The 25,675-nt window shown below is 44.4% G+C and overlaps 1 protein-coding gene across 3 annotated transcripts in view; it reads left to right on the top strand.

Moving 5' to 3' along the window:
* LOC142585364 (histone lysine demethylase PHF8-like) overlaps positions 1-25,675 on the top strand; it is a 53,278-nt gene that overhangs the window by 15,121 nt on the left and 12,482 nt on the right. Inside the window, exons 10-17 of one of the 3 annotated variants that reach the window (XM_075696076.1) lie at positions 3,152-3,240; positions 4,635-4,721; positions 5,191-5,450; positions 10,482-10,795; positions 14,087-14,282; positions 17,374-17,684; positions 19,708-19,797; positions 22,264-22,376. In XM_075696076.1, the coding sequence (XP_075552191.1) occupies positions 3,152-3,240; positions 4,635-4,721; positions 5,191-5,450; positions 10,482-10,795; positions 14,087-14,282; positions 17,374-17,684; positions 19,708-19,797; positions 22,264-22,376 (1,460 nt within the window). The remainder of the gene's footprint in view (positions 1-3,151; positions 3,241-4,634; positions 4,722-5,190; positions 5,451-10,481; positions 10,796-14,086; positions 14,283-17,373; positions 17,685-19,707; positions 19,798-22,263; positions 22,377-25,675) is intronic. The other 2 variants (XM_075696077.1, XM_075696078.1) reach the window with 2 other exon arrangements.

Genomic DNA, 25,675 nt, shown 5'->3' with positions numbered 1-25,675 from the left:
AGACAATGGTCTTGGCTTACGCTTTTGCTGAAATATCTTGACTGTTGAAGCTGCGAAGCAAATGGAGCCATGGGATATACTGAATGGCAATAACAACACTTTTGCTGCTGACAGAAAGCGCAAAGGGTGAGGAGGTATTGTCAGCAGATCGCAATGCATCGAAGAACACGAGTGTGGTCATCGCCTCTCATCTTTACTTGTGGCCTATTAATGCATTTGTTCTGCATTCATGCATCATTAGTTGGTAGCATATTTGAGGGCACTAATGTCACTGCTTGCAGGGACGTTACACAGCAGTGCAGCTGTCTTCACGGAAATAAATTATTTGTATATCTCTCGATATGTTCCAATACTATTGGAACATATCGAGCAATACCTTCAATACTATTGAAGGTATTGCTTTTAAGCTAGCCCTTTAAAAGTTGAATGAATAATGATCTAAGCTCATAGTAAAAAAATAAAAATACATTGAGTTGCTCAAGAGGACAGTGAACAGTACTAAGTTGATTGCATTCTTGTAGCATACACACCATTTTTTTTAGGCTTGGCATGAGTTACCTGATACACTTTGTATAGCCTGTGTGATATGTGCTATATTTTGCAGCACAGCTAATATTGAGGAGTGCTCAAAACTTTTAAGGAAGAGCACAGATTCTCTTAGATATCAGTGCCATTATCCTTTACTGTTATGGTTGACTTCATCTGCTTGTTCCTGAAATGCCCAGTCTGATTGGTTCATCATGCCAGCGTAGTGGGTTAGCACATCGACCAAGTGTTCATTTGTGGTGTTGCTTGTAGTAATCAACGGTAAACATAAAAATAAAAGATTAGCAAACAGAAGCAGAGCAGTTGCGACTTTTCCAGGCCCGATACAATTTCTGCCGTCTTCGACTAGCTCATGTTTGCCTTATGGTGTCTCCTTCAGTTCTCGTTGATGAAGCAAGCAGTGCGACTACCAGATTCTTGTGGCGTCTCCTTTTGCCTTTGCTTGCATTGATCTGCATCTTGTGAGGTTGTGTTTTTACCATTTCTGGATTGCACGTGTGTGGTTAGTCACTTATTTGATGTGAGAAGTGTTTGAAACGAGATGAATAGACTGTTAATTGTGGGAACCGTGTTGGCAACCATACTTGAAGAGGGGGGTAACTACATTACAGAAAAACTGGAAAAGGGAGTTGCCGCACGCTGGTCTCAGCTCACGTGGGCTCTAATCTCTCTAATCAGCTGCGTTGGATAAACATTGGGATTCACAGCAATTATACACGTGCTCACTTGCTTCAGAGTAGTGTATTGTTGCTATATTACAATGTCATTTTGCCAATTTTTTGTAGGGGAACACTTTCTAACGAGTGCCCTGTAAATGATGGCATCGGGCAAATTTTTTGTGCTTCGAGTGGTATAGGGGGCCTTCTGAAAGGGCAGAAAGAATGTAGCCCTTATGACAACCAGAGAACTTGCATGGTAATGATGATACCGACATGACAACTTGTAGAGGTTCCACTGATGGCCTAACTATATATAAATTCGTTGATGCAGACGCATTTTGCTTATTGCCTGCTCCATCGCTGTGAGGATACTGTGCCGAAGTTGCTCATGCCAGTGTCATGCCATGATGCATATATGACTACAATTGCACTTATACTATGCAAAAATGGAGTATGGACTGTTTTCTCATAATGCTATTAGTGAGCCTCGTAAGCACAGTCTAGATGTAAGGGCAATGCTATAACTCGGGCTTTCTCAGAACACATATTGTGAGTGCTTCCCCATTCCCCAAGCCTCTGTGACACCTGTGACCTCCTCCCCTTCAAATATGCATGAAAGTAGCTTCATGACACCCCTGCACCCCTCCTTCAGTTTTCCACAATGGAGCAGGCTTCTAGATTTTTGTGCAAGAGTACCTGTGGCAAAATATTCACGTTTCCCTCAAATTTCAATGAAATGTTGTGGAGGCCACATTCAATTGTGCCGAACTAGAAACTGTCCCACAAAGCCGGCATTTCGGCAGGAATAAATATTCGAAATTGCAGTAAGCCTGACCTCAGTCAGGGCACGGGTTCTGAGAAGTGAACAATCAATTTTGATAACACCACATGCCGTATCTTTCAGCGTATACCCGCCACTCAAGTTAAAGCAGCCATGCAATAAAGAAAATAACCTCGGCATATATACCACGGAAATAACTGCACACAAAAGTGCTCTAATCTTTGCAAACACAGTCTCCATTTGTGGACGTGCACGATTCGTCCCCGTCGTATCTTCGGCCAACGGCTCTGTCGCCCCCTCCCTCTGGCAACGCCGATAAAGCTGGATAACAAGATGGACATGATTGCGGACAGTTCAGTCATGTGACAAGTGATGTCAGTAAGATCACTTCACAGCGCGGATGAAGCAGTGCTCGAATGGGCAACAGTGGCAGAGCAAAAGTGGCCGGAACGAAAACTACAACGGTGTTTTGGCTTTCTGCCTTATCACGCAATCCTTCACACGCACCAAGGAAGGACTGCGGGCTTGGTTGACGTATATCACGCGATACTATCCGCAAGCTCGAATCGCAATTTTGTGAATATAATTTTATCTTCAGATTCTGCTCGGCTAGGATGGCCATTGGGTGCTGCTTATCGTGATCTGAGTCCTAGGTTGCGAGCGCCGTTGCACTTTTCGCTTATTAAACGCAGTATGTCGACCCGGTAAAATGGAGGAGAGTGAGCGACAATGAAAGAGAGGAAAAGGGAGCTTCAGAGAACCTCGCCTTGAGGTGCGACTTCACGTCAGCGTACGCCGCACTGTCGTGAAGCCACATCTCAAGGAGCGACTCGCATATACTCTGGGCCCCGACCTTACTATTAAATGCTTTGAATTTTTGGCACAGGTTATACGCACAAAAATATGATATTCAGTTCTGGATCTCTGTGGAGCCACAGCCTGCATATTCACACAACTCTGCAAGGAAGCCAAGTGTACACAGCAACTTGTCATAGGATGACCATGCAAAACTTTAACGTTTCTTTTTCATTCTATTTATCGGTCAAAATTAAAATTGCTCCTCCGTTATTGAAATGCGCAGTGTGGCACAAAAACCTGTGCCAGGCAGCACCTTTAACTTAGATAGTTTTGCCAGTGCATGTTATATTGTCGAAAATTGTTTCAGGTGCAACAGCATCTGAGTTCAAGCCCCCCAGCTTCCTGGTTGTCGGAGCGAAGGCCTTGATGACTGCACTTAAAAACTGGACTCAAGAGGTGAGTAGTAGCTTGCTGTGGTCACAAACTCGGCTGAACTGCGGGTGCCCCACCCTGGTGGTTCAGCAGCCAGATATATCATTCTGCTCTGCTGGCTCAGTGGACGTCACTTGGATGTCCGGCCTGTTGATGCCTACGTTACCTAGTCTTGCTCCTACTTTGCTTATTTCTTTTTAGACTATGCTTCTGCTTATCGGGTACACCTTGCGTGCCACTAGAGCAGGAGGCAAGCCCCAGTTACGACCACACTTGTCCACTTCGTAAAGCATTCTCTAATTGCAGTACAAGCAGTTTGCAACTATGGTAGGTTCGGACAATTGAGGCAAGATGGCAGCATGCATTCGAACAATATTTATTGCTAAAAGGGAAACATATTACATGATAGGTGGAGGGAAGTCCACTTCGTAAATGGTGGAAGTAAAAGGATCGCCTTACCCATCATTGCATGTGATCAGGCGGCAAGTTTGTTCGCAGGATAGGCAGGTAGTAATCCAAAGTTTCCAGAGTGTTGCAGCCAGCGAGAGAGTATCTTTTTGGGAGACTTGCTCGTTTATACCTTTATACTTTCCTTCTGCGCCAGGGCTATCGTGATTGCAGGAAGGCAGATACCTTTTTTCCTTTCCCCCGGCTATGATCCAAGCACTTGCTGCATTGTCGCAGAGACTGTAATAGAATGGGAGCATGGCGAGCCTTCGCCATGTGTCCTGCCAGCTTGAGGCGCAAGTTTCAGCATGGGGTCATGTGCTAGTGTGGTATGCTGAAAGAAATGGGTTGGTGTGCTCCCCACATGCTTTTCTACACTGGCTGTGTGCTCATGTGGACGTTTATGCGTAGGACTGTTAACATGCAGGTCATTCACTGTTTGCCATTTCAGCCGGTGGATTACGCCAGGACAGCATGTGTCGCCTTCTGCGAGTCTTGAGCAATATCTGAAGCAGCAGCTTCTTTTGTAGCAACTGCGCCCACACCTTCCTCCTTCCTTGCAGAAAGCAAAAAGTGCTATTAGTGTAGATATTGGTACGGGAATAAATCCTGGGATTAAACTGAATCCGCCACGCTATGGTACACTCAAACCTCGTATAGTGAAGGCACATCTGACACTAAAATACCTTCGTCATATCTGATCTTTGTTATAAGCATATATTAGTTACATGCTGATATGTATTTGTGAGAAACATTTTAGATTTGCTTTGTTATATCTGCTAATTTGTTAGATACCCACAATACTATGATACACACAATGGATAAGGAAGCGCAAATTCTTGTCGTGTACGAGCTAATGCATAGACTTCCTTTCTCATTTCCCCTTTTGCGGTATCTGGTTGGAATCAACTCTCTGGAACTGTGATGATTATCATTGAAGTGATTGTCTTAATTTGTGTCTCGTTTTGCAGCCCAACTGTAAATTGGATGCAATTCCAAGTGGGATAACTGTTCCAAAGCTCCTTAAGGATATGGCCAAGGAAGTCAGAGCAGCGGAGGTAAGTGAAGGAAAGTAAAAGATTTATGGAAACGATGGTTATCTAATGTCATCCATGAAAAGTGCTAGCATTGGCCATGGTTGCCGCCACAATACCAGCCATAATTTTATTCATCTGTGATCTCTTGAGCAGCTAATCTTCAAGCTGCTTTTCCAAGACGACTCATGTTTGCCAAGATGGTCCAAGTTTCATTCTAAAAACTAGTGACACAATGTCGCACATTGGGCATTACCCATGTGGTAAAATTACCAAGTTTAAACCCACAGGAAGCAAGAAGAAAGTACTTGTCATTCTCCACTAAATGCTCAAGTTTCTTTGTGCCCCTTTTAAGATAGCGGCAGACTGGCCTCACTTGCAAGACTCGTCTTCACTGTGGAAATTTTATTTTTCGCATTCTTGCTTGACACTCAACGATTTCTCTCGAGCCACTGTGTATGATTTGCTTGCCTTTCAACTTTTTCTTGTGCAGAAGAAGCTGAATTGCAAGGTTAAGGCTGAGAAAGATACCAAAAAGGGCAAGCAGGGACCTGCCAAGGCGGCCAAGGCGGTGGTGGCTGCTGCCGCCACCGGCGTGCAGGAAAATGTGACCCCAGTGCGGGTCGGTGGGGCTTCCCAGCAGGGCATCAATATCAAGGTGAAGCTACCCGTCAAGGCCAAGGGCAAAGCAAAGGGCAAAGGCACCGGTGGCCTCAAGGCCAAGGCCACGGCAGCCACGAAAAAGGCACAAAGGTAGGAAGTGGGCAACAGATGATATACTTGTCCGTTCACTTTAATATATTGGAAAAATGAGGAAGCATCGATTTGATATTGACCACGGATGTTCCGTTAAAGATCTGCGAGGTAGAGCAAGCTTTATTATGTGTGTGCATGCATATGTGTGTGTGCACAGCTACACATATATGTACAGATCCCGCCACGACAAATTTGGTGGGGTGCAGGACAAATTTTGGTGTTACAAAAGTTTATTGTGAAGTTTACAAGTGACTATAAAACATATGATTTAGTAGCAGCATTGATAGAATTCGGCTCCTTAAGTTCTGGTTGCCATGTCATAACCTCAGTTGCTTTTGTGACAAAGCAGTGCACATTGATTCGAAAAGTCTGTAATTTCGGCCTGCTTGCACTTGGTAGCAAGCAGCAATTTGGTGCAGGTTTTTCAGTGTCTTTTCAGCCATCGCAACATCATGTGGCTGCTTTTCAGTGCTTTTATTTGTAGCACACGCATGTGTAATGCATTTATATGCAAGAACTAAAGATTCTGAGGGCGATGAAGGCATTGAGGAACCGTTTGTCGAATTTGACAGACTTGGATTATTTCCTTCTGGCAATTTCAGTAAAACTTCATTTGGGCCTAGTTGGTACCCAATTCTGAGCTTAAACTTACAGCGCAAACACCTAAGACGGGCCACAAAAGGAAGATATGACACACACTGGCGCTGACTAACAACTTTTTTTATTTCTTCGTCGTCGATGCATATATATACCTAGGCCACACAACTGCGCAGGCGCAGAGAAGACTTTACTGATATCCGCCAACTTATCGCATACGCAAACGTAGGAATTCAAATTCTGATGCGTGCAGGGAAAATGATGTCTCACTGATGCAATTATCGCCTTGTCTTTTTATGTGGCAGGCCTCTAAGGCAAGCCGAGCATGCTCATTCTTGCTTTTTCCAAGAATCGACGTCCCATCAAGTCGCGCCTCACAATTGTTGCAAGAGTTTATATGCGAAACAAGGTGCGCTCCTCTACCTACATTTTTTTTTACTTTTAGCGCATGTTCCCTGGGTCGCTCATTGACGCAACTCCCTGTCTGGCCAACGTACGTCTTACCACGTAAGAGTGGAATGCCATAAACCACGCCGACAGCGCACGACACGTATGAAGCACCATGCCGAATTTGGCATCCTCCTCTGCTCTCACCGCAGGTGCGGGAACACAGCTTTGAAAGCTTGTACGGCGCAGGAAACGCCAAAGGATCACCATGCCTGCAAGCAACTTTCTTGAGTTGATGGGTGACCTTATGTATATAAGGGACCACCACAGGCCTTTGCGTTTCATGTTTGGTGGCCGGCCTTCTTGTGGTTTTTCTTGTCTTAACCAGAGCTTCAACCACAGCAGTCAAAAGCGACACAGGGAACCAGCTGCCAGAAGTCGGCTGATCTGATTATCAAAACTTTCTTGCATCGAGTGCACACACGAACTCTTAAAAGAGCCGATTCCATACAAGATGATGCAATGCCTCTTTTCACAATTTTCGAGTGTGCACACTTAAAGGCCGAAAGCTCCTTTTTCGCACGGGGTTGATACGCCAAACACACATGGCGTTCACAGAACTCAAGCTTCAGTTCCAAGAACTGGTTAATGGAACTATAAGTGCTACAAACTTTCTATGTCAGTTTTCACAGTCTTCTGGAAAACCTAGGTCATTCACGAAATTCGTATTTTTAGAAAATGTTAGGAATGTAAGGGTTGAAATTCAGGCAATTTTTAAAGTGTGTTTGTCAATTAGGGAATTAAATGAAAATTGCTACACCTTCATTTTCAGTCCATTTAGAAGAGTTAAACACTTACAATGTTTTGTTGCACGTCCCAGGGAGGTCCAAAAATGGCAGAGGTTTCATATTTAGGGAAATGGGGGCCACTCCATGGGCAACGTGTACCAAAAGTTTGATGTGTTTTGGATAATTATGTGCTTTGAAAATGAGTACTGAATAGTCATCTTTCCCCAATTTTTATGCATTATACGAGTCATATAGTTAACATTTTTACATATATGTGCAGCGCGACACGAACAAGGGACTAGGAATGGACGACATGAGTTGCCCATTCCTTGTTCCTCGTTTGTGTTACGCTGCACGTATACATATAAACATGAACCTACCAACTTTCTTAACTTAATGTGTTGATACATGTAGTTACGCTTTACCAGTCTCCTCGGTGAACTATGCGAGGCAATCTCATTGAAGTAGGAAGCACTTTGTGAGTGAGAAATGGTAAATGCTTAATCTGTGTAGGTCAACTGCAGCTTCTGCAAAAAGTCAGTTGTTCGAGTGTTCCAGATTGTCATACTGCCGTTATCCACAATTGTTCCTTACAGTCGTAAAACAACTGTACAAGACGGCAACTTCTGATTTGGTGAAAAAAGGTGGAATGTTAAGTGTAATACAGTAGACTTCTGTTAATTCAAGTTGGGTTAATGCGATTTTTTGGTTAGCAAAGTTCTACAGAGGCAGCCATTTAGGTTTCCTGAAAGATTAGATCATTATGTTGGTCAAAAATGCACTGTTGGCATTTCAGGGAGGCTTAAGCAGCTCCCTGACTTTAGCATTCTGCTTTAGTTTATTTAAATGGTTAATATATTTTTTTTTTTTAGCACGTGCACTCTGCATGGGCGGTGATGTCCGCTCACTTTGTCTCGTTCTTGCACTTGCTTCGTTTAACTGATACGAAGTCTGTTTTCTGTTTTCTGTTCATGATCTTGGTCGTCTTAATTGCTACAAGTGAACTGGAATTGGGCTATGCCTTGTAATTTGACCTCAGCGCTTCACGCACCGCTCTTTCTGCACTCCTACTCTCGCCAACCTTGACATGGTTCAAGCAAAAGGAAACAATGCACAACAATTCTACGCTCTTAAAGCATTTTACCCTTAGAGGGTCGATTCTTTTCTGCCAAATGCGACCCCTTAGGGTTGAATTTTTTTATTGCAAATTTAAAATCTTCAGGCTGACCTATTTTGCAAAAAAATGTACCACAATTTTTTTAACAGTGACCATAAAGTGACAAAAAGATTTTTCCGTAGTAAGCATGCATTGTTTATTCATGAATACAGATGGGCTTCCATAAGTACTTTTTATAACAATAAAGAAACTACATACACTGAAATTAAATATATTTTGATTCGGCGCTTGGGTAGTAGTCTGCAATGCAAAAATCACCACTCAACTCACTTTCAGCTGAGCAACCAGCACGCAGGATAATCTAACCGTGTATGTGAGTGCACTCAAGATGGTTGTGTGCCCGTCAGAAAAACCAAACTAGTCAGAAATTTGCAGTGGTCCTTTGTTCCGTCATCAACGAGGGACCAATAAGTTTATGCTGCTGAGTCTCATGAAAAGGAACGCAGGCATGGCAGCATCGTTTGTCTACAGCGGCAATGTTTGTATATATACCAGCGCCTGTCTGCGAACAGATGTAATCACACCCCTGTGACCATCAGACGGGCGAGCATGTACTGGTGACCCTCGTGGGGAGCACCCGCCTTCATTTCCTCCCGCGTACCCCGCGGCGTCCCGTTCGCACGTGGCGACGGGTCGGGCCGGCGTAGACATGGGGGAAAGGCACTACGCGCCCTCCCATTCTCCGTCGCTCTGATGACGCGCGTACCCCTCTTCCCCTACGCGGCTCACGGGAAAGGGAAACATATCCGGCGGGCGAGGAGGACTTCCCCTCGCAAAAAGGTAAAAAAGCATAAAAGCGCGCCACCGGGGGAGACTCGCTCTCTTGGGACGCCGACACCTGAACCGCCTGGACGAAAGCATCTGCCGCATCTCGTGAGTGACCTCGTTTGTCTGACCCACCCAGACAACGAGGCAAGCCTATTTACTACTATTACTGAGAGGACGTCCCTCTGCGAGTGTTCATTATTGCTAATAGCAATAAACGTTGTTACCGTTGACACCGCTGGTTGCCTTATTCGTCCGAACCCGGCGTAGCCGCGATTCCCGCGCTACGGGTTGGGAGTACCACGAAGCGACTGCGTGGGGCTAGATCCAGAGCTCGCCTTCAGCCCTCGCCGCACGCGGAGTGGAACCTCCACACCCTCTGAGAGATTAGAGACCAGACAGATGTCAAGTTTTTGCGTGTGCAACGAACAGAAACAGCCCACGAGATGATACTAAATCTAACCGCCAAGCACCCCCGCACGAGAGAATGGGCAAGCATTCGCTGAAATGCCAGCGTAAGGAAGCTGTGGAATGAAAATCAAGAGACTGTGGAGCAAATAAACTTTTTTTTTTGTATCCATGCAGTGTGGAAGCACTTCCCGGGCAACAAAGAATTAAAAATTGGTGCGTTTTTTAAACTGTATACGTAGGCAACACTGTAAATATATGGCATCAACCATTTGGGACTTGTTCGTAGCGCCATATATTTACGTGGTTGACCATCAAAGAGTTAACTACATTTTCAACTAAATACCTTGAGCGGGTGAGTTATCTGTGGATAACATCGCTGAGGGGCTCCTCAAATGTTAGATAGGGATTTTTGATTTACTGACTGAAATGTGGGTGGCCATGGCGTCTTCTGCGGCAATTATACATTACCCATGTACTGAGAGCTGACAGCAAGCAATGGTGGCAGCTTCCACACTCATTGATCTCTCTGGACAAAAGAGTCTTAAAAAATGGTTTCGCACAACTTTCCTAGCAACACTGATAGCCAAACCTTCTCCTAAACCTGCTGGCACATGTCTGCCCACAGCCATGAGTGTTCACTGTAGAGGGCAAGTGGCCATCTGCCTCGTGACTAAAGAATTACCACCTTTTTTTATTTGTGACTGCAACATCAACATTCTAAATTTTCAAGTTGTGTCGTAGGTCCCCACCTGCTCACTTTGTTGACATACGAAATTACCATCACGCATGGCATTATCAGCATCTTTTGAGGAACTGGTGACCAACAGTTATCAAGCGGGGGCTCCGCACCTTTTCGCTCTTCCAGGTCAGCTGTATCCTTGTTTCAATTGTCGTCCTTCACAGTGTGAAACAGGAGAAACCAGCCCCGGCACCGCCACCTGTGAAGCCGCTGCACAAGGAGTCGGTGTATGACTTCAACGATTCGGACGATGACGGCCTGGTGGTTGACGAGAACCCGCCGCCACAGCCGCGCCGCTCGTATCAGCGAGCTGTGGCCGTTCCCGCAACACCAGCTTTGCCGCCCATCTCCACGTTCAGCAACAACGCCTCCATGGGCAATTTCGCGGCGGCAGCTGCGGCAGCCGCGGCTGGCACCACGTCACCCGTGATGGATTCCCAGGACAGCAAGCAAGGTTCTCTCAAGCTTCGGCTTTCATGTTAGTTCATTCTTTTTTTCCGGTGTTTCTCAGTGTGTGGCCCACGGGTCCCGCCCATAGGGTTTCCTACAATTACTAGGGAAAACACTGGCGCTGTGATCGTTCAGCCACCACGGGTAGTACGTGGATTTGTCTTATCTTCGTGCTCGGGGCTTCGGACGTTCTTGTGGCTTCGTTTGTTACGCTTTATCTGGGCCTAAATTAGCCTAAACGTCAAAGCAATTCATACTTTTTTTTAATGCAGAAGGTAATAAGACTCTGTAAGCACGCATAATAGCTGCTAATTTCAGTGGATCTGCATGTCCATGTGTCCGTGGCGTAATGGTTTCGATATCGGGCTTCTGTGCCAGAGGTCCTGTGGTTGAGTCCTGCTGTCGGACAATTTTTAAGAATATTTATTGAATTACTTGTACTGCATTACTTTCTTAAAGATGATCACGTTGCAAAGTCGCGAAGCCATTTGGAGCCAGAAGGACGAAGTTTAGGCAAATCTATCCTTTCCGTGCTGGCTGAACTGCCCTCCTTGCAGCCCCTGTAGACACTAGCGCCATAGTTCCCTCTAGTAATTGTATAAAACTCTATGGTCCCCCCTGGTTCTCGAGAGAGATCGGTGGTGACCCGTGGGAACGGCTTGAGGAAACACACCACAGAGGGGCATTGTCCTAGAGAGAGACATCTGGTGAGACCTTTTGCAATCGCATATCTTTGTCAGGCTCTTCAATTTCTGGTACACCCTTGCAGTGTGCTCCAGTTGGTGAAACCTGTGTACGTGAAACTGGGACTTGCCCTTCCTTTGCATAAACAAACCTGCATGTAGACGCACAACATACTTAAAATACAGGTGAATCTTGATGGTACGATCACTATTTAGAATTTTGGGATGATGTGAATGCTTAATGAGTCCGGGCCAGAATGCATTAATGCAATTCGTTCTTTTTTGGGATGACGCAATTGCTATCCTAGGCCACTGAGGATGATACAACTTTCTGAGTTGCCGCAAGATCTTTCATAGTCAGGGGGGTATTGTCGTGGCATAGCGTTCTGTAGCTGGAGTTCAAAATTTTGGTCTTCCATGACCCTGGCGGAGACCTGCACACTTGAAAAGCGCTGTCTCTGTGTATCTGTTTCTTTCTACGTCCTCGTTCTGTTGTGCTTATACACTCTATCATGGATTCTAACCAGTTAGCCTGCCAACATGTTTTAATCAAAAGTAGGGTTGTGAGAATATTTAAATCTTCCAAATACGAATGCTTAGCTTCGAATAGCGAATTTAATATTGAATACAATATTTTACAGTGTATAATTCACACCTTTCTATAAGATGCATTTCCTACTTCTCACAAGTTTTGAAGAAAAAAATTGGTATATAAAACTCACTTGTGTTAGCTTGGTGGGCGCGATGAAACATGATTACACACGCTTGAATATTCATTACGAAATGTTGTACTGACCCATTTCAGGGCACTAAATTTCCATGAACAAAATTTTCATGAGCTGCAACTTCTAGCAGAATAAAACTTCAACTCTTCTTAGTAGCAGCTAGAGAACCAACATTTATTCCACTTCTCTTCAAGTCATCGAATGCCTCATCCTTTGACGCACTGTAAAACATATTGGCCACCTTGGCTGGCGGCATTGCTGGATTACCATCATCGATATTTGAATAACTTGGTCGCAACGTTGCGAGCACTCTGGGCAAACACACGGACAGCAATTACATCACACATGAACACACTCATACAAAACCGAAATGCTGCGACTTCTGCTGGACTCTCGCACGGGTGACTGATGATGATAAGCATTCCTTTTCTTTATTTTCTTTTTAAGGGCAAATGTCCAACTCCACAACGAAACAGTAAAAAAAATTGCGGTGCCTTTTTTATTTGTTGTGTTAGTCTCGTACATTTAACCTGTTTTCGTTCTTTTTTTGAACTACACTGTAACAGCAAACTAGTATGCAAGACTCCCACTCGCAGAGGCACCTGTATCACACCATGGCAGCGTTTACTGCCGCCACCACCGCTGCCTAGGCTTGGAGATGGCATCTGTTGCTGTGGTCGCTCCGTCGTTGAAACACGATTCTAATTCATTTAGGGTGTTGCTGCTTTCGGTTTCTTGTACGTGCACATTGGCCATGCCAGCGTGCATGGCACATAGGTGCAGATGCACCTAAGAAAATTTCGGGGAAAAAACAGTCTCATTCACTGGAAAACATGAAAATGATGTACACATCCATTTGAGCCGATTGCACATCTCGGAAGCTACTTTGAAGTACTGACTGTTGGGCGTGTTGGAAATCCATAGTCAAGGAAGAATGGCATGAACAAACAGGGATGAGTTTTTCTATCTCGTCCTTGTTTGTTTGCGCCATTCTTCCTTGAGTTGGAAGCTACTAGATGATTTCAACCAGTTCCTTCCCCTCCCCTCAGAGGATGCTGAAAATAAAGAAACATGACATGGGTTTGGGAGAAAGTGTGAGACAGAAGAGGGGTGAAGTAGGAGAAAGAGCTAGCCCTTGCCTAGTAAATATGTGTTCGAGAGCTTAGGCCATGGCTCCTTTGTTTATTATAGGTGCAGAGAAAACAAATACATCAGTGTGTCTCTCGTCTTGTCTCATGGTGAGGTTGAAGACTACTTACCGAGTGCGCTCCGACATGTCCATATATCACGGCACCTACACGCCTCACAGCATTAGCCACTGGAGCTAACCAATAAGTGTCTTAGTAATGCATCATGGAAAATCTAGTGGGAGGCTATCACTTGACTTTGGCAATCATCCTGCGATGTTTCCCACTCAATTTGTTTCGGTTAAAGTGCTCTTAGCATCCGGTTATGTCATTATCAAGCAATGCAACTTTTTAAAAGTAGTTAGGTGCAAGCAGTTCTGCACTTGGTTTTGTTACATTCATGCTTGATTCCAGTCTGATATCAATGGGCTGTCTGTGGAATGCTTTCATTTGATGGGTAGACTCTGGTGCGTAACTTTAACCCGTTAGCCCGCTGATCCCGAGTACTCATCATGGGAGGTTGTACCATTATCGCGAATGACGAGTTATGGTTGGTAATTGGCTTTGGTTTTAATTATAGTACAAGTGCAGAAAGAACAAGTAATTAAGTATCAAGAATCAGGTAATATATTTTCAGAATAATGACATGGAAAAAATTATGACTACGCGAAAAAAATTTTAGAAATTTGGTATGCTTTCTTTTTGGAATTTGGGGGCTAAAGGGTTAAGTGCTCCTAACGTGTTCTTAGTGCTCACTTCTGATGTGCTTTACCTCACTGTGCAGTCAATGGCAAACCGAAGGTGGAGAAAGGACCTGCAACAAACAGCAAGGCTGCCAGCGCTCCTGTGGTTCCCAAGACGGCCAGCGGAGAGGACACTGCTGACGTGCCGAAGAACGGAACCATCGATGACTTGCTTCTAGCATCCAGCATTGCCCTTGACACTGACAGCACACGAGTCAGCCTTGAAGAAGAGTTGGGGTCAGTGCTTTCCCGCACTTCTGTTTGTGAGAAAGCAAGCCTCGCTTGCATTTGCGGCTGCTTGTGTACCTCAGCCAAAGCTAAATCATGGTTGCTAATATGTGCATGTATCTCATGAAATTTATGACGCAAACTTTACATTTTGCCTACGAAACTGAAATGAAGGCACTGAACCTAACGTTCTTGATAAAGCAACACGGTTTTCCTCCTCAGTAAAAATAAAGCAGCTAGCTCAAGGTGTACAATTATTCCGTAGAAAATGAGTCACGCTTCTGTCGTCTGCTGCATACAAGCCGTCGTCTGCTTCATTAGCTAGGATGCGTGTCCCTGGGAAATGGAATGAGTCGTCATATATTGGTGCCAATGCCTTGTTTTCTGCCTTGAGACAACATATGCATATGTGACCTACCAGTGGTGATGAGCGCACATTCTAGGCCATGTTATCTCTGTCTCGTGAAATGCAAGCGATTCAGCCCGACTGAGCTGGCTGAAAAACGGCCAAATATCACCGATAGTGTTGCATTTGTCTGTGGTATCCACTCGTGCCACGCAAGCACCAACGCTGCCATCTCTTGTTCAGATCACTGCTTACCCACACTGCGGGACGAAACTTCCAAGGGGTAGCCTTGCGTACATTTCTTTTTATAAATTAAAAAGTGGCCGTTGTCATAACCTCTGGTGATGTGAACAGTCATTAATCTTGATTGTAATACAAACACAGCAGTGAAAAGTACAAAAAGTTGGAGATGGCTTGTAATGTTGTAATGTAAACTACAAGAAGACCTTAACAATTTATCTATATGGTGCAATGCGTGGAACATGAAACTAAACGTAAATAAATGTAAATATATGTGCATATCATGCCGCTTTAACAATATTGACACACGCATGTATTTTCTGAATAGCGCTCCTCTCTGTCAAGTTAATTTTTACAAAAACGGCCTTTACATCACTCGCGATCTATCATGGCACAAGCATGTTGAATTTATAACTTCTAACGTTAATCCCACGCTAGGCTATCTATGCAGAAACTTTTACGCCGTTCCTGCATCTTTAAAACTGACGCTCTACAAAACACTTGTTCGATCAAAATTAGAATATGCCTCGGCCATCTGGGATCCCCATCAAGTATCACTAACCCTCTCCCTCGAAGCCATTCAGAACCGCGCGTCCCGCTTTATTCTAATTACTCTCGTCATGCTAGTGTAACACTCATGAAGCAAACCCTTAACATACCGGAACTTTCAGTACGTCGTGCATACAGTCGCCTCTGCCTTTTCCACAAGATTTACCACAACCCGGTATTAAAAAAAAAACTTCTTACTCCTCCTCCTTACTTTTCATCCCGCAGCGATCACCTTCATAAAGTTTTCGTGCCATCTTGTCGCACGAACGTGTACTATTACTCTTTTTTGCCTCGCACCTGCAATGACTGGAACCACGTCCCCGCATCGGTCGCTACTATTATAGACCCATCGAGGTTCAAGACTGCTGTTTTCCATGCCATTTAACAAATATTTTATTCATTGATCTGCATTTTTTTTCTGTGTACTATATGTACCACTCCTTTCTGTAGCGCCTACGGGCCTTGAAAGTATTTAATATAAATAAATAAAGAAATGTTCAACCATTGTTATTACAAATAAACACATTTTTAAAATAAATGATGGCCCAAAACACAAATGCCAACACCAGCCAAGAGTGATCCAATACTATAAGCAAGCGTTATGAACAAAATATTTTCATGGCCCAAACGATGGGGAAAAATGTGGTAATACGCAACGTCGAATTGACGTATACGAAACGGCCTTTCCTGTGGCGCTCTTCACAGGATATTCCTTCAGCTAATCAGCAAGCTGAAAACATTTCATCATCTTGATGTAAATGCAAAATTGCATTTCGCTAAGCTTCCGTTTACGGGCACACGTGACATGTGACCTCTCGACAGCCAACCAGAGAGCCAACGTGGCAGATAATGGCAGCGGTGCAGACGCCATGTGTGTCGAGAATAGAGCCCCAGGAGGCCTTCTATATCACTGGAGCAGCTTGGCAATCTGCTCTTGCCGATAACAGACAGCCATACTTTGCATGAGCCACCATATTTGCAGTGAGCAAAGCTGAGAACTTGCTTTTCTTTTTTCTCCATGACATGTACTGCCCGTCAGATTCAATGTCTTGTTTGCCAAACAGTGCTGTTGCGCCGTCATTGAATATTTCCGATAAGGCGAGAAGCGATTGCAGTTCCCTTAGGAAAAGCACAAAAGTAGCAAAGCCCAGTGTTCCATATATCGAATGTGGCAGTGAATGGGAGTTTGATACACGCATAGTGCAGCGCCATACTTTTACACGGGATTTCCAGGTACGACTGTTCGATACAGATGATAATTAGATATGTCCGGGCTTTACATATCTGGGATTGACTGTCTCAAGCGAGGCTTGCATGCTAGTTGAACATGTCCTTTGTCTTGATTATCAACAGCAAGCTTTTGATGTTGTTGCTAGAATATAATAAGTGAGGAAAATAAGGGTTAAGGGCTCAATTTTTTTTTAGTTACAACCATATGAAGAAAGCACACAACAAGCAGACAAGTAGCCAAGGAAAGCACAGGTTAAATTAACGGGGGTCCTAATTGAAGTGTATGGACAATAAGGAAAAAGGATCAGGAAAAGGGAAATCGAGACGGACAGAATGACATCATGGCGCAAGTGGGAGCCAAACCCACATCTTTTGCATTGTGCATGCAGCACTCTCCCCATTAAGCAAACACAGCAACAATCCTCTTGGCCACTTTCTTGGGTATTTGTGTCTGTGTACCAGGTGTAGTCCTGGGAGCGTTAGTAGTCAACCAGCCAAAGCAGACACTTTCAGCATCCTTGACCTTGCAGGAAGCTGATGCGTCAATCTTGAAGACCCCATCCGTCTTTTGCTCCCTTGCTCCATCCGACTTGCCAAGCTTCTGCTGGGGCAGTTTCCAGTGGAGCAGTTTACGAACATGACTGAACTCATTATTTATCCTTAGTGTCCCAAAAACATGCTCCTAAATTGGAGCTGAGCGTGAAACTGAAAATTGTCTCCTTGCCCTATGTGCAGGGGTGGCCGAGCATCGCCATCGACGCGGGACGCAATCCAGGGGATGCTGTCCATGTCAAAGAGTGCGTTCACCTTTGGGCCGTGCGACGGGGGTGGACCCATGGGCCCCACGGCACAGGAGCTCCTCGAGGGGGGCCCGTTGAGCACGGGCCTGGCACTGGGGTTGGCCGGACCGCGTGGAAGGATTGGCCCGACACCCATGCTCAAGCGACCCACCCCCTTTGGCTCTGCCGCCTCCCGGATGCGATCTGGCGAGGAAGAAGACCTCGAGGAGTCTCTCCTCAAGGAGTGCCACGCAGACGACGACTATGGTGAGCGGTTCATTCTCACCGAAACAGTGGGGTGTTGGGCTTTGCGGTGCCAAGAGCCATAAAGTTTCCTGCAAAAATTACAGCGGACTCTCTTTAAACTGAACCTCAAGGTACCAGGGAAATTGGTTCCATTTATCAGGAGTTCTATTTACTGAGAGACAAAGCTGAATACGATTGCATGAATACAAAACCAACCAACCATAAGAATGGTGTTTCGTTTAAGAGGCAGTTTTGTTAAAGTGATTTCCATTTATCGAGATTCCACTGTGCTAGAGGGAACTTTGGCTCTACTGTCTCTATGGGAGCTGCGAGCATGGCTGTTCAGCTGGCTTGGGAATGATGGTTAGCGCATCATTCCCATGCCATTCCATGGATTTGCCTAAACTTCATATTCCTGGCTTCAGATGACTTTGCAAATTGACAATACATACACTTCCTTTGCAAGGTGCATGCTAGCACATGGGCCATATTCTTGGTCGACCACTTTTTGGATGTCACCCTGACCAGAGGCGGATTGGCTACGCCAGCAGACACATCACCCATTGCTCCCGTGATGTGCCGGCTGGAGACTGCATAGACTTTGTTACAAGGAGTGAAATAGCTGAAAATGGGGGTGTCGTACTGCTTTTCATGCCTGTCTGTTCTGCAATTTCCAAATCAGTTGTTGTGGCCAACTGTAATCGTTCATGAATTTTTGTCACTTGGCTCTTGCTTTGAAATTTTCTATTTTAATGGTTGATTTATGTGTGTTGTTTTTTCTTGCCTTCTTTGATTCATCTGCATATCTGCAAACTCTGACATCTTCCTTAATGTTTATAAGCTTTGGCTCATTTTGCGGTTTTATGATTATTGCATCAAGTTTTATGAAAATTACATTCTGTTACATGAAAAGGTTATGCTTATAGGTCTCCAAACCCTCCGTTAAAAGTTTTCTGATGGTGAAGGTATGCTAGAAAGTTACTTGCTTCGAGCAAGTTTATGCAGACAAGTTCCTGAAGCAGGCAAAATTGGCAAAAGCAAAGTCGTTGAAAAAGTCACTGTGGTCTAAAAGCAATGTATTGCTTATCAACATCTGCTTTTCCAAGTTTTCTGCTTCTTGTGTGTTGCCTCTAAAGCTAAAGTGTGTACCGTATTTACCTGAATATAATATGTGCCTGTCTTCTGAGAAAATGGGTCTGAAGATTGTCTGCACATTGCGATCAGATATGAAACCAAATCTGTGTTCGCGTCGTTGGCAATAGCTTACCCATCAGAGCCGTCAGATGGCGAAGTGTGGCCTTCACAAAATGGTGGCAGAGCACGTTTTTGCAAAGCTTGCGCTTGGTTCATTTTATGCTCGACTATAATCTAGAGCGGTAGTCTTCTCTAATAACTTTAGAAGACGATGTCACTTTCCTGAGATTTCGTGCGGCTCGGCACTGAATGCATTGGTGTAATCAGCCGCCAGTGTTTTTGGCGTTGTGCCAGGCTCATTATCTGCACACAGTTCTAGGAACACCATTGGCCGCATACTTTGACAAGTTCGACGTAAGGTCCTGCGAAATTGATAGCAGTATCTAAAGGGATAGCTTGAGAATGCCACCCCTTTGTGCTTGATATCTGTGGCCAATGAAATGCAAATGGCAAAGACAGTGTGCCGCTTTCATTATGAAAGTTAATTTTTAAAAAATTCCCGTCCACGCAAATTCTGCATGTCTCGTTTTTTTATGATTGTAAATGTGGAGGGCATGCTATATTTTTCTTTTTTGAATTGACGGCCTGGTACATTCAAGTGCACTTTGATTTTCATACTTTGAGTCTGCAAAAATTGGATGTGTGTTATATGTGGGGACGCGCTAGAATCGGTTAGGTATTCCGCAAAAGGCATGCGCTCGGGGCAAGCTTTAAAATTTTTAAATGAGTGCTATCCACCCTCTTCTGTTAATTCTGCGCGGGTTTTTCGAATTTTAAAGCTCGCAGATTGACAGGTATGCATCTGTATGTTTAATGGCTTCTTGCGTTTGATGTCCTCATTGTGTTCCAGTTTACCCTGGACTGGAAGCCTCGGACGACGAGCTTCGCGTGTTCAAACCTCGGGGGCGATCAAAGCGAGACGAGGCCTGGAATCCCAAAGGTTGGGCCCAGTGCACATTTTAGTTGTTAGCCAGGCCATTGCTTTATAATTGTGCTTTTGTGTCGAAAATAGTGAGAGAGTTATTATCGTAATCGGCATCATCATCATCAATAATATTCTATTTCATGTTCACTGCAGGACAAAGGCCCCTCCCAGTGATGTCCCGTTAATCCTGTGTTATGCTAGCCGAATCCACCCTATGCACATAAATTTCCCAATCTCGTGAAACCGAAACCACCTACTAATTCTCGGCTGTCCTCGACTGCATTTCCGTTCCTTTGGCACCCATTCTGTAATTCGTTATCTCCTCCACTCATCTCTACGCATTACATGACCTTCCCAACTTCCTTTCTTCCTCTAATTTCGGCTTGAACGTCATCTTCATTCTGTTTGCTCTCAAATCCATCCTACCGTCATCTACTGTCTCTTAATAAGAATGTTACACCTATCATTTGCCATCCCATGGCTCGTTCCACTCGTATCGTTGCTGATATGAACTCAAGTGCGATGCTGGGAAACCCTTAGTTCTTTTTGATAGGTATCAATAACATGGAAAAATGGGCCAGCTGACTTGAAAGACAAGTGCTCACTGAAACTCTGTATAATCAGAAGCATGAAATGTCGAAACAGTGCCGCATAGATGTCCAAATAATTCAAGCATGTCAAAATTATCATTGGACGAAAAATCAGCCATCAACTGTACTATTAGTATTTTTCTTGCTTTTCTGCTTTTCTTTCTTAGTAGAAGGGGACATTGCCTCATTGTTTTCATTAAATTCTGCATTTGTAATTAAAAGGCACCCTAAATAGAAATAAAACTTCAGCTGTATTATTAAATTGCTTTTCTATAATAGTACCAAAAAAGCCACTGCAGTAGTATTAGCATGAGCGGATTCTTGATAATCTTAAAGAGATGCAAAAAACCAGGGGGGGGGGGGGGTGATGGCGCTACCGGCTTGATGTTGCTGCGCCAGCTTGCCGTGACATTACGGATTTGGTCTACATCTGCTCAGGCCCAGCTAACCTATTTATCGGTAAAGATGCACTACACTGTATTCAGTCTAAGAGAGTGAAAGAATGAACTTGGCAAGCTTCAGTAACATCTACCGCACCATAACATCCCAAATAAGGAGAGGAAGAAAAAAAAAAAAAGAAAATGTAATTTGTGATATCGCACCGACATACCTATGTGGGGGAGTTTCGGTGTGAATTAAAAAAAATAATAATAAAATGGAAATTTGGCTTCTTTCAGTTTCTCCTTCTGTAATCAACCTCCTTCTGTGAAATGCATGAGAGCAGAGTTTTGAGAGAACACTTTATCGAGTCTAGGCCGATTTAGTGTTCCTTCTAGTGTCCCTGCGACTTTCAACGGTGGCTCAGTTGCTGTGGCGTTCTGCTGCTGGTCACAAGGTCGTGGGTTCGACTCCCTGCTGTGGCATGCGGGTTTTGGTGGGGGTGAAATGCAAGGACACTCTCCCGTTCTCATATGTAGGTGTACTAATAAAGAACTGCGGTCGGTAGAAATTAACATGGAGCTTCGCTCGCTACGGCATCTCCCATGACCAGCAAGTTTCCTCGAGGCATTATAGGGGCTTTGAACCACTCTTTATTGCAGAGGAGAACGACATTTGAAGTGAAAATAGGCTATTTCAGAAATTCTTTGCTGCAAAAAGCGCTCCAATGCTTTCTGCATAAGTGGAGTTATTGGCGATCAAACGTGGCCTCCGCTGCGCTCCTGTTCCTTCTTCGATGCCTTGCACTGCGAAGGCTACGGCACAGTGGGGCGTGCCCAGAACGCTCCGCCTTCCAGATGTCACCGTGGCGCGCAGTTCAAATTTCACTCTGGATGTTAGCGCAGATGTCACGACTTCCGCCTTTAGTGCCTATGACGTGCTAAACATAAGCCAAACGTGGTTGTCCTCAGCAAGCCGCAGTGCGCTTAGCCAGTGGACTCGTGGTGGCACCCCACCGCGGCCGCGGCACCTATGCGATGTAGCCGACTGCAACTTGATGTCAGCTCTCTGCCAGTAGCAGCTGTCTAAGGGAATGACGAAATAGTGCGTCCGACGCTGAAATAGTACGTCTGGAAGAGAGCGAGGACAGGGCCTTTTGTAGAAAAGAGAGCATTTGAGAGAAAGGTGACTTCGTAATCCGCTTTCGAGCTCCATGTACCGCGTGCGACAGCAAAGCTTGGCTGAGATGTTCACTGCAGCGTATGCTACCCGCAGACTGTGTTATTTCACCAAGCCAAAGGGGTAGTTCAGGGCCCCTTTAAACCCCATTTTTCTACTATATAATATAACTTTAAATGTCGTACTTTAATTTGTAACTTACAGCCCATATGAAGGGAGGAAGGGGAATCCTAATTGGATGGAAAGGTGACATAAAAAATAACTTGTGGAGATTTTTTACCTTCTTTTTTCTTTTCTCTCTTTTTTTTTCTTCGTTCTCATTCTTCTTTCACAGCCAAGCTTGCTCCAAACTGCCCAAAACCACCACGTCCCACACGAGAGGGAACGCAGAAGAAGTCCGTCAAGCGCACCATCGAGGACACAGCGTCCAAGCTTGCCAACAAGCCTGTAAGTCTTGGTTTGCGATGCGTTTTCTTTTCTCACTCATTAATGGCCTACGTTCATTTGTTTCTACCGCAGCGGCACTTGAAAGGTTTAGCCTCATTGAACCTCTCAATGCTTTGATGTGCCATGGTACTGTCCAAGTAGATACACAAACCTTTTTTATGTATTTTACTCATATCCCTTATAGAGTCTGTACGGTAGAACCTTATTGATTCGATCCTGTTTTGTATGATTTCCCGGCGCCAGCGTTCATAATTGATTGAGAACATAAAAAATGACCCAGTACAGTTATGCTTTTTTTTTTAATCTGGTTCATATGTTCCCACAAAACACGATCTTTCAGCACACAGTATCCAGTACATAGCCAGACTGCTATTGTAGGATTTCTTTCCGGCCGCTAGATCCTGTCCGAGCAAAAAATTAACGTTATTGTCTAGCCCAATGGGTAACACAGTCGGCTTCTTGGGGGTGGGTGGGGGGGGGTCGTAGGGTAAAACCTCACGACTGCCAACATTTTTTTTCCTTTCGAGCTTATTTTTTTTATACATTAATTTCTTTGTAGCAATTCATCTTACCTGACAGACGAACAGATGGGTGTCCTCGTTGGGTAGGCATAGAAATGCTTATGCATTTTAAGAAGTCGTGAAGATGTGCAATCAAGAGCAATGGGCGCCCTCCACAGCGGCTTCCTTGCAGTACTCGCCCACTTGTGTCACGTGGAAATTCCAGCATACACGCAGTTCTCTCTTTCTGTACCAATAAATCGGCTTGTGAGTCATCGCACATCGTCATTTACATCGCTGCCAACCCTAAATCTCAATAAGCGACTTCACCTGTTTGTTTAACAGTGCGTGCTGTGTAGGGCCATTGGAAGCATATTGCACACTTCTTATAGGCGATAACCCAAACGCATAGTTGTTCCCTGCTGCAGGCGGCTCGAAGTGCGTGTCACATTTCGGTCAGACATTCCAGCTCCGCTCACCAGCTCGATTTCGTTTCGGTTTCCTTTCACTGTCTTAAATACGTGCAGTAAGAAAACGGCAAAAGACAGTGCATCTTGACCCAACCGGGTCCAACCAGTTTGGCATGTGTCTGCGCCTCGTGTCGCAATGATTCTCGCCGTGTGGGCATGTCAAAACTTTACGCCAAAATGCCCTGCCCAAAGAAGCTGCTGAGCCAGGCCGAACTTGAGGAGTGCAAGCGTAAGCTTATTGATGCTGCGAAAACAACACCACGCATCTCGGATCACTTGGGCCCCACAAACTCGTCGCATGTTCGCATCTCGTGCTGCAGTGATTCGCGCTACGCTTCTCATTACGCAGATGTCAAGTGCGGTTGAATCTGTCAAAATGTTTAGCGACCTTGGGTCATACGTTTCTTTCCTAGTTAATGCTTTCTTTTTGTGTTTTTTTTTTTCAATACATATGAACAACGTTATTCCATACAGATGAATCCCATAACGAAGTCACACCCTACACAAAAATGTTTTCATTATATCAGGTATATCATATATTTGTTACATGCTGATATCAGCAGTAAGCATACTACATTTATTTCATTATATATTGTAATTTGTTATGTCTGTGTTAGCTATGTCGACGTTCGACTGTATTTTATTAGTTCTTGCCACTCTCGTGCACCTTCACGTTCGTGGTGTGTTGTGCAAATCTTTTTTTTTTCTCTTAAGAGGCCACCACTGTCAAAAAACATCAGGTGAATTAGATAGGTAGATTGCGTTTCGCGAGTCCGTTTGCAAATGCTTCGAGCAAAGGTTTCGTGCGCCATAAATCAGGGTCCAAAATGGGGGAAAAAAAGGAAGAACCGGAAGGAAACCATGCTTCTGTATACCGTCTCCAGCTCCCTGTGATGTTGTATATATGTTGAAGTCTTCTAAACAAAGTCAGCTTAATGTTCACATGTGAAGGAATAATGGAATAGAATTGCATTCAAAGATGCACTGGAGCTCAACTTGTCAAATTTTATGACTCTTTCTACTCAAGAAAGACCCAAACAGTATGTGAAAGTATTGTGAAACTTGTGACATGACAGACAAATTTGCATATTTTTACTACTTAGACATCATTTCTTTTCCTGCCCGTAAAAAATGCAGAGATAGTTATGAAGCACCAATCTACTAGCCAAGCATTTCATCCTCTGTAGACGATGCTCTACATCAAACATTTCATCCTCTGTAGACGATGCTCTGAAAGCTACGCTGGTAGTGTGGTCATAAAAAAATATTTTATTCGGCACATTTCATGGTAGAGTCTGCAATGCCATCTATGCATGAATATCATGCAGTACAACATCGCTGCTTGGAGGTTACGTTACAACTCAAATCACATACATTGGAACTCTGTTGATACGTTCCTCGCTCTTGCATTTTCCTGGCTGCTACATCGTGTTTCTGCATGCCTCGACCAAAATCCCATCGGCTCCCTTGTATCTTGTTCCCATTAGATACGTTATCATTCTGTAGTGTTCCCGCATCTTACGTTGCATTTGAACATGGCAGTAATGTAAATTTAGCCATGCAGAGGAAAACTTGCTCTCACGCATTGCAACAAGCGACCATTTCGTTGCAACAAGCGGCCAAATTTGCACAAGCCAGGCATAGCGCAAGCATTGGGAGAAAGCGTGCATCGGTTAAAACTTCCCGAGAACCACGCACGCTGTGCCAGATCCCTGCCAAGCACAGGGCTACGTTTATTTTGGGACTTGCACAAGGATTTCACTTGCATTTCATAATTGCCGGCTCTTTTTAGTCTGCTTCACCACCACAATGCCTTTAGGGCCCTGAGGGTATTCCAATAAACGCAAAAGAAAGAATAAATAAATAAACAAACAAACAAACAGAATTGCGCTGTGTTTTGAAACATATGCAAAATATTGCATTAAACAGTGGAAAGAAATGAGTGGAAAGGGGCCACTGTCACAGAACATCGCACGTGTCCGTTAGTTATACACACGCGCATGTGCTATCCTCGGTCACTTTACGGGGGCTGAGATGTCGTAACAATTGTACTGCAGGTATTCAGAGCTGTGCCCGATGTTGCTGTGGTGATTTCTGGCCATTCCTCACTGTTACGTTTTCCCGGCTGTCATTTGCTTTTTCCTCCATGGTGTGTTTAAAAACATGTCAACAGGTTTCTACTATAGTACTCTTCCTTTTTCTTTTTTTTCTTTCTATCTTTTTTTTTAAAGCGTACATACCGTATTTACCCGCGTATAACCCGCCCCTGCGTATAACCCGCACCCCTAACTTTGAACTCGGCGGAAAAAAAAAAAAAACTCGCGTATAA

The sequence above is a fragment of the Dermacentor variabilis genome, chromosome 6, assembly GCF_050947875.1.
Source record: "Dermacentor variabilis isolate Ectoservices chromosome 6, ASM5094787v1, whole genome shotgun sequence".
In the NCBI taxonomy this organism is placed as follows: Eukaryota; Metazoa; Arthropoda; class Arachnida; order Ixodida; family Ixodidae; genus Dermacentor; species Dermacentor variabilis.
Note: the sequence above shows the minus strand (reverse complement) of the source record. Positions and strands in the feature narration are given on the sequence as shown.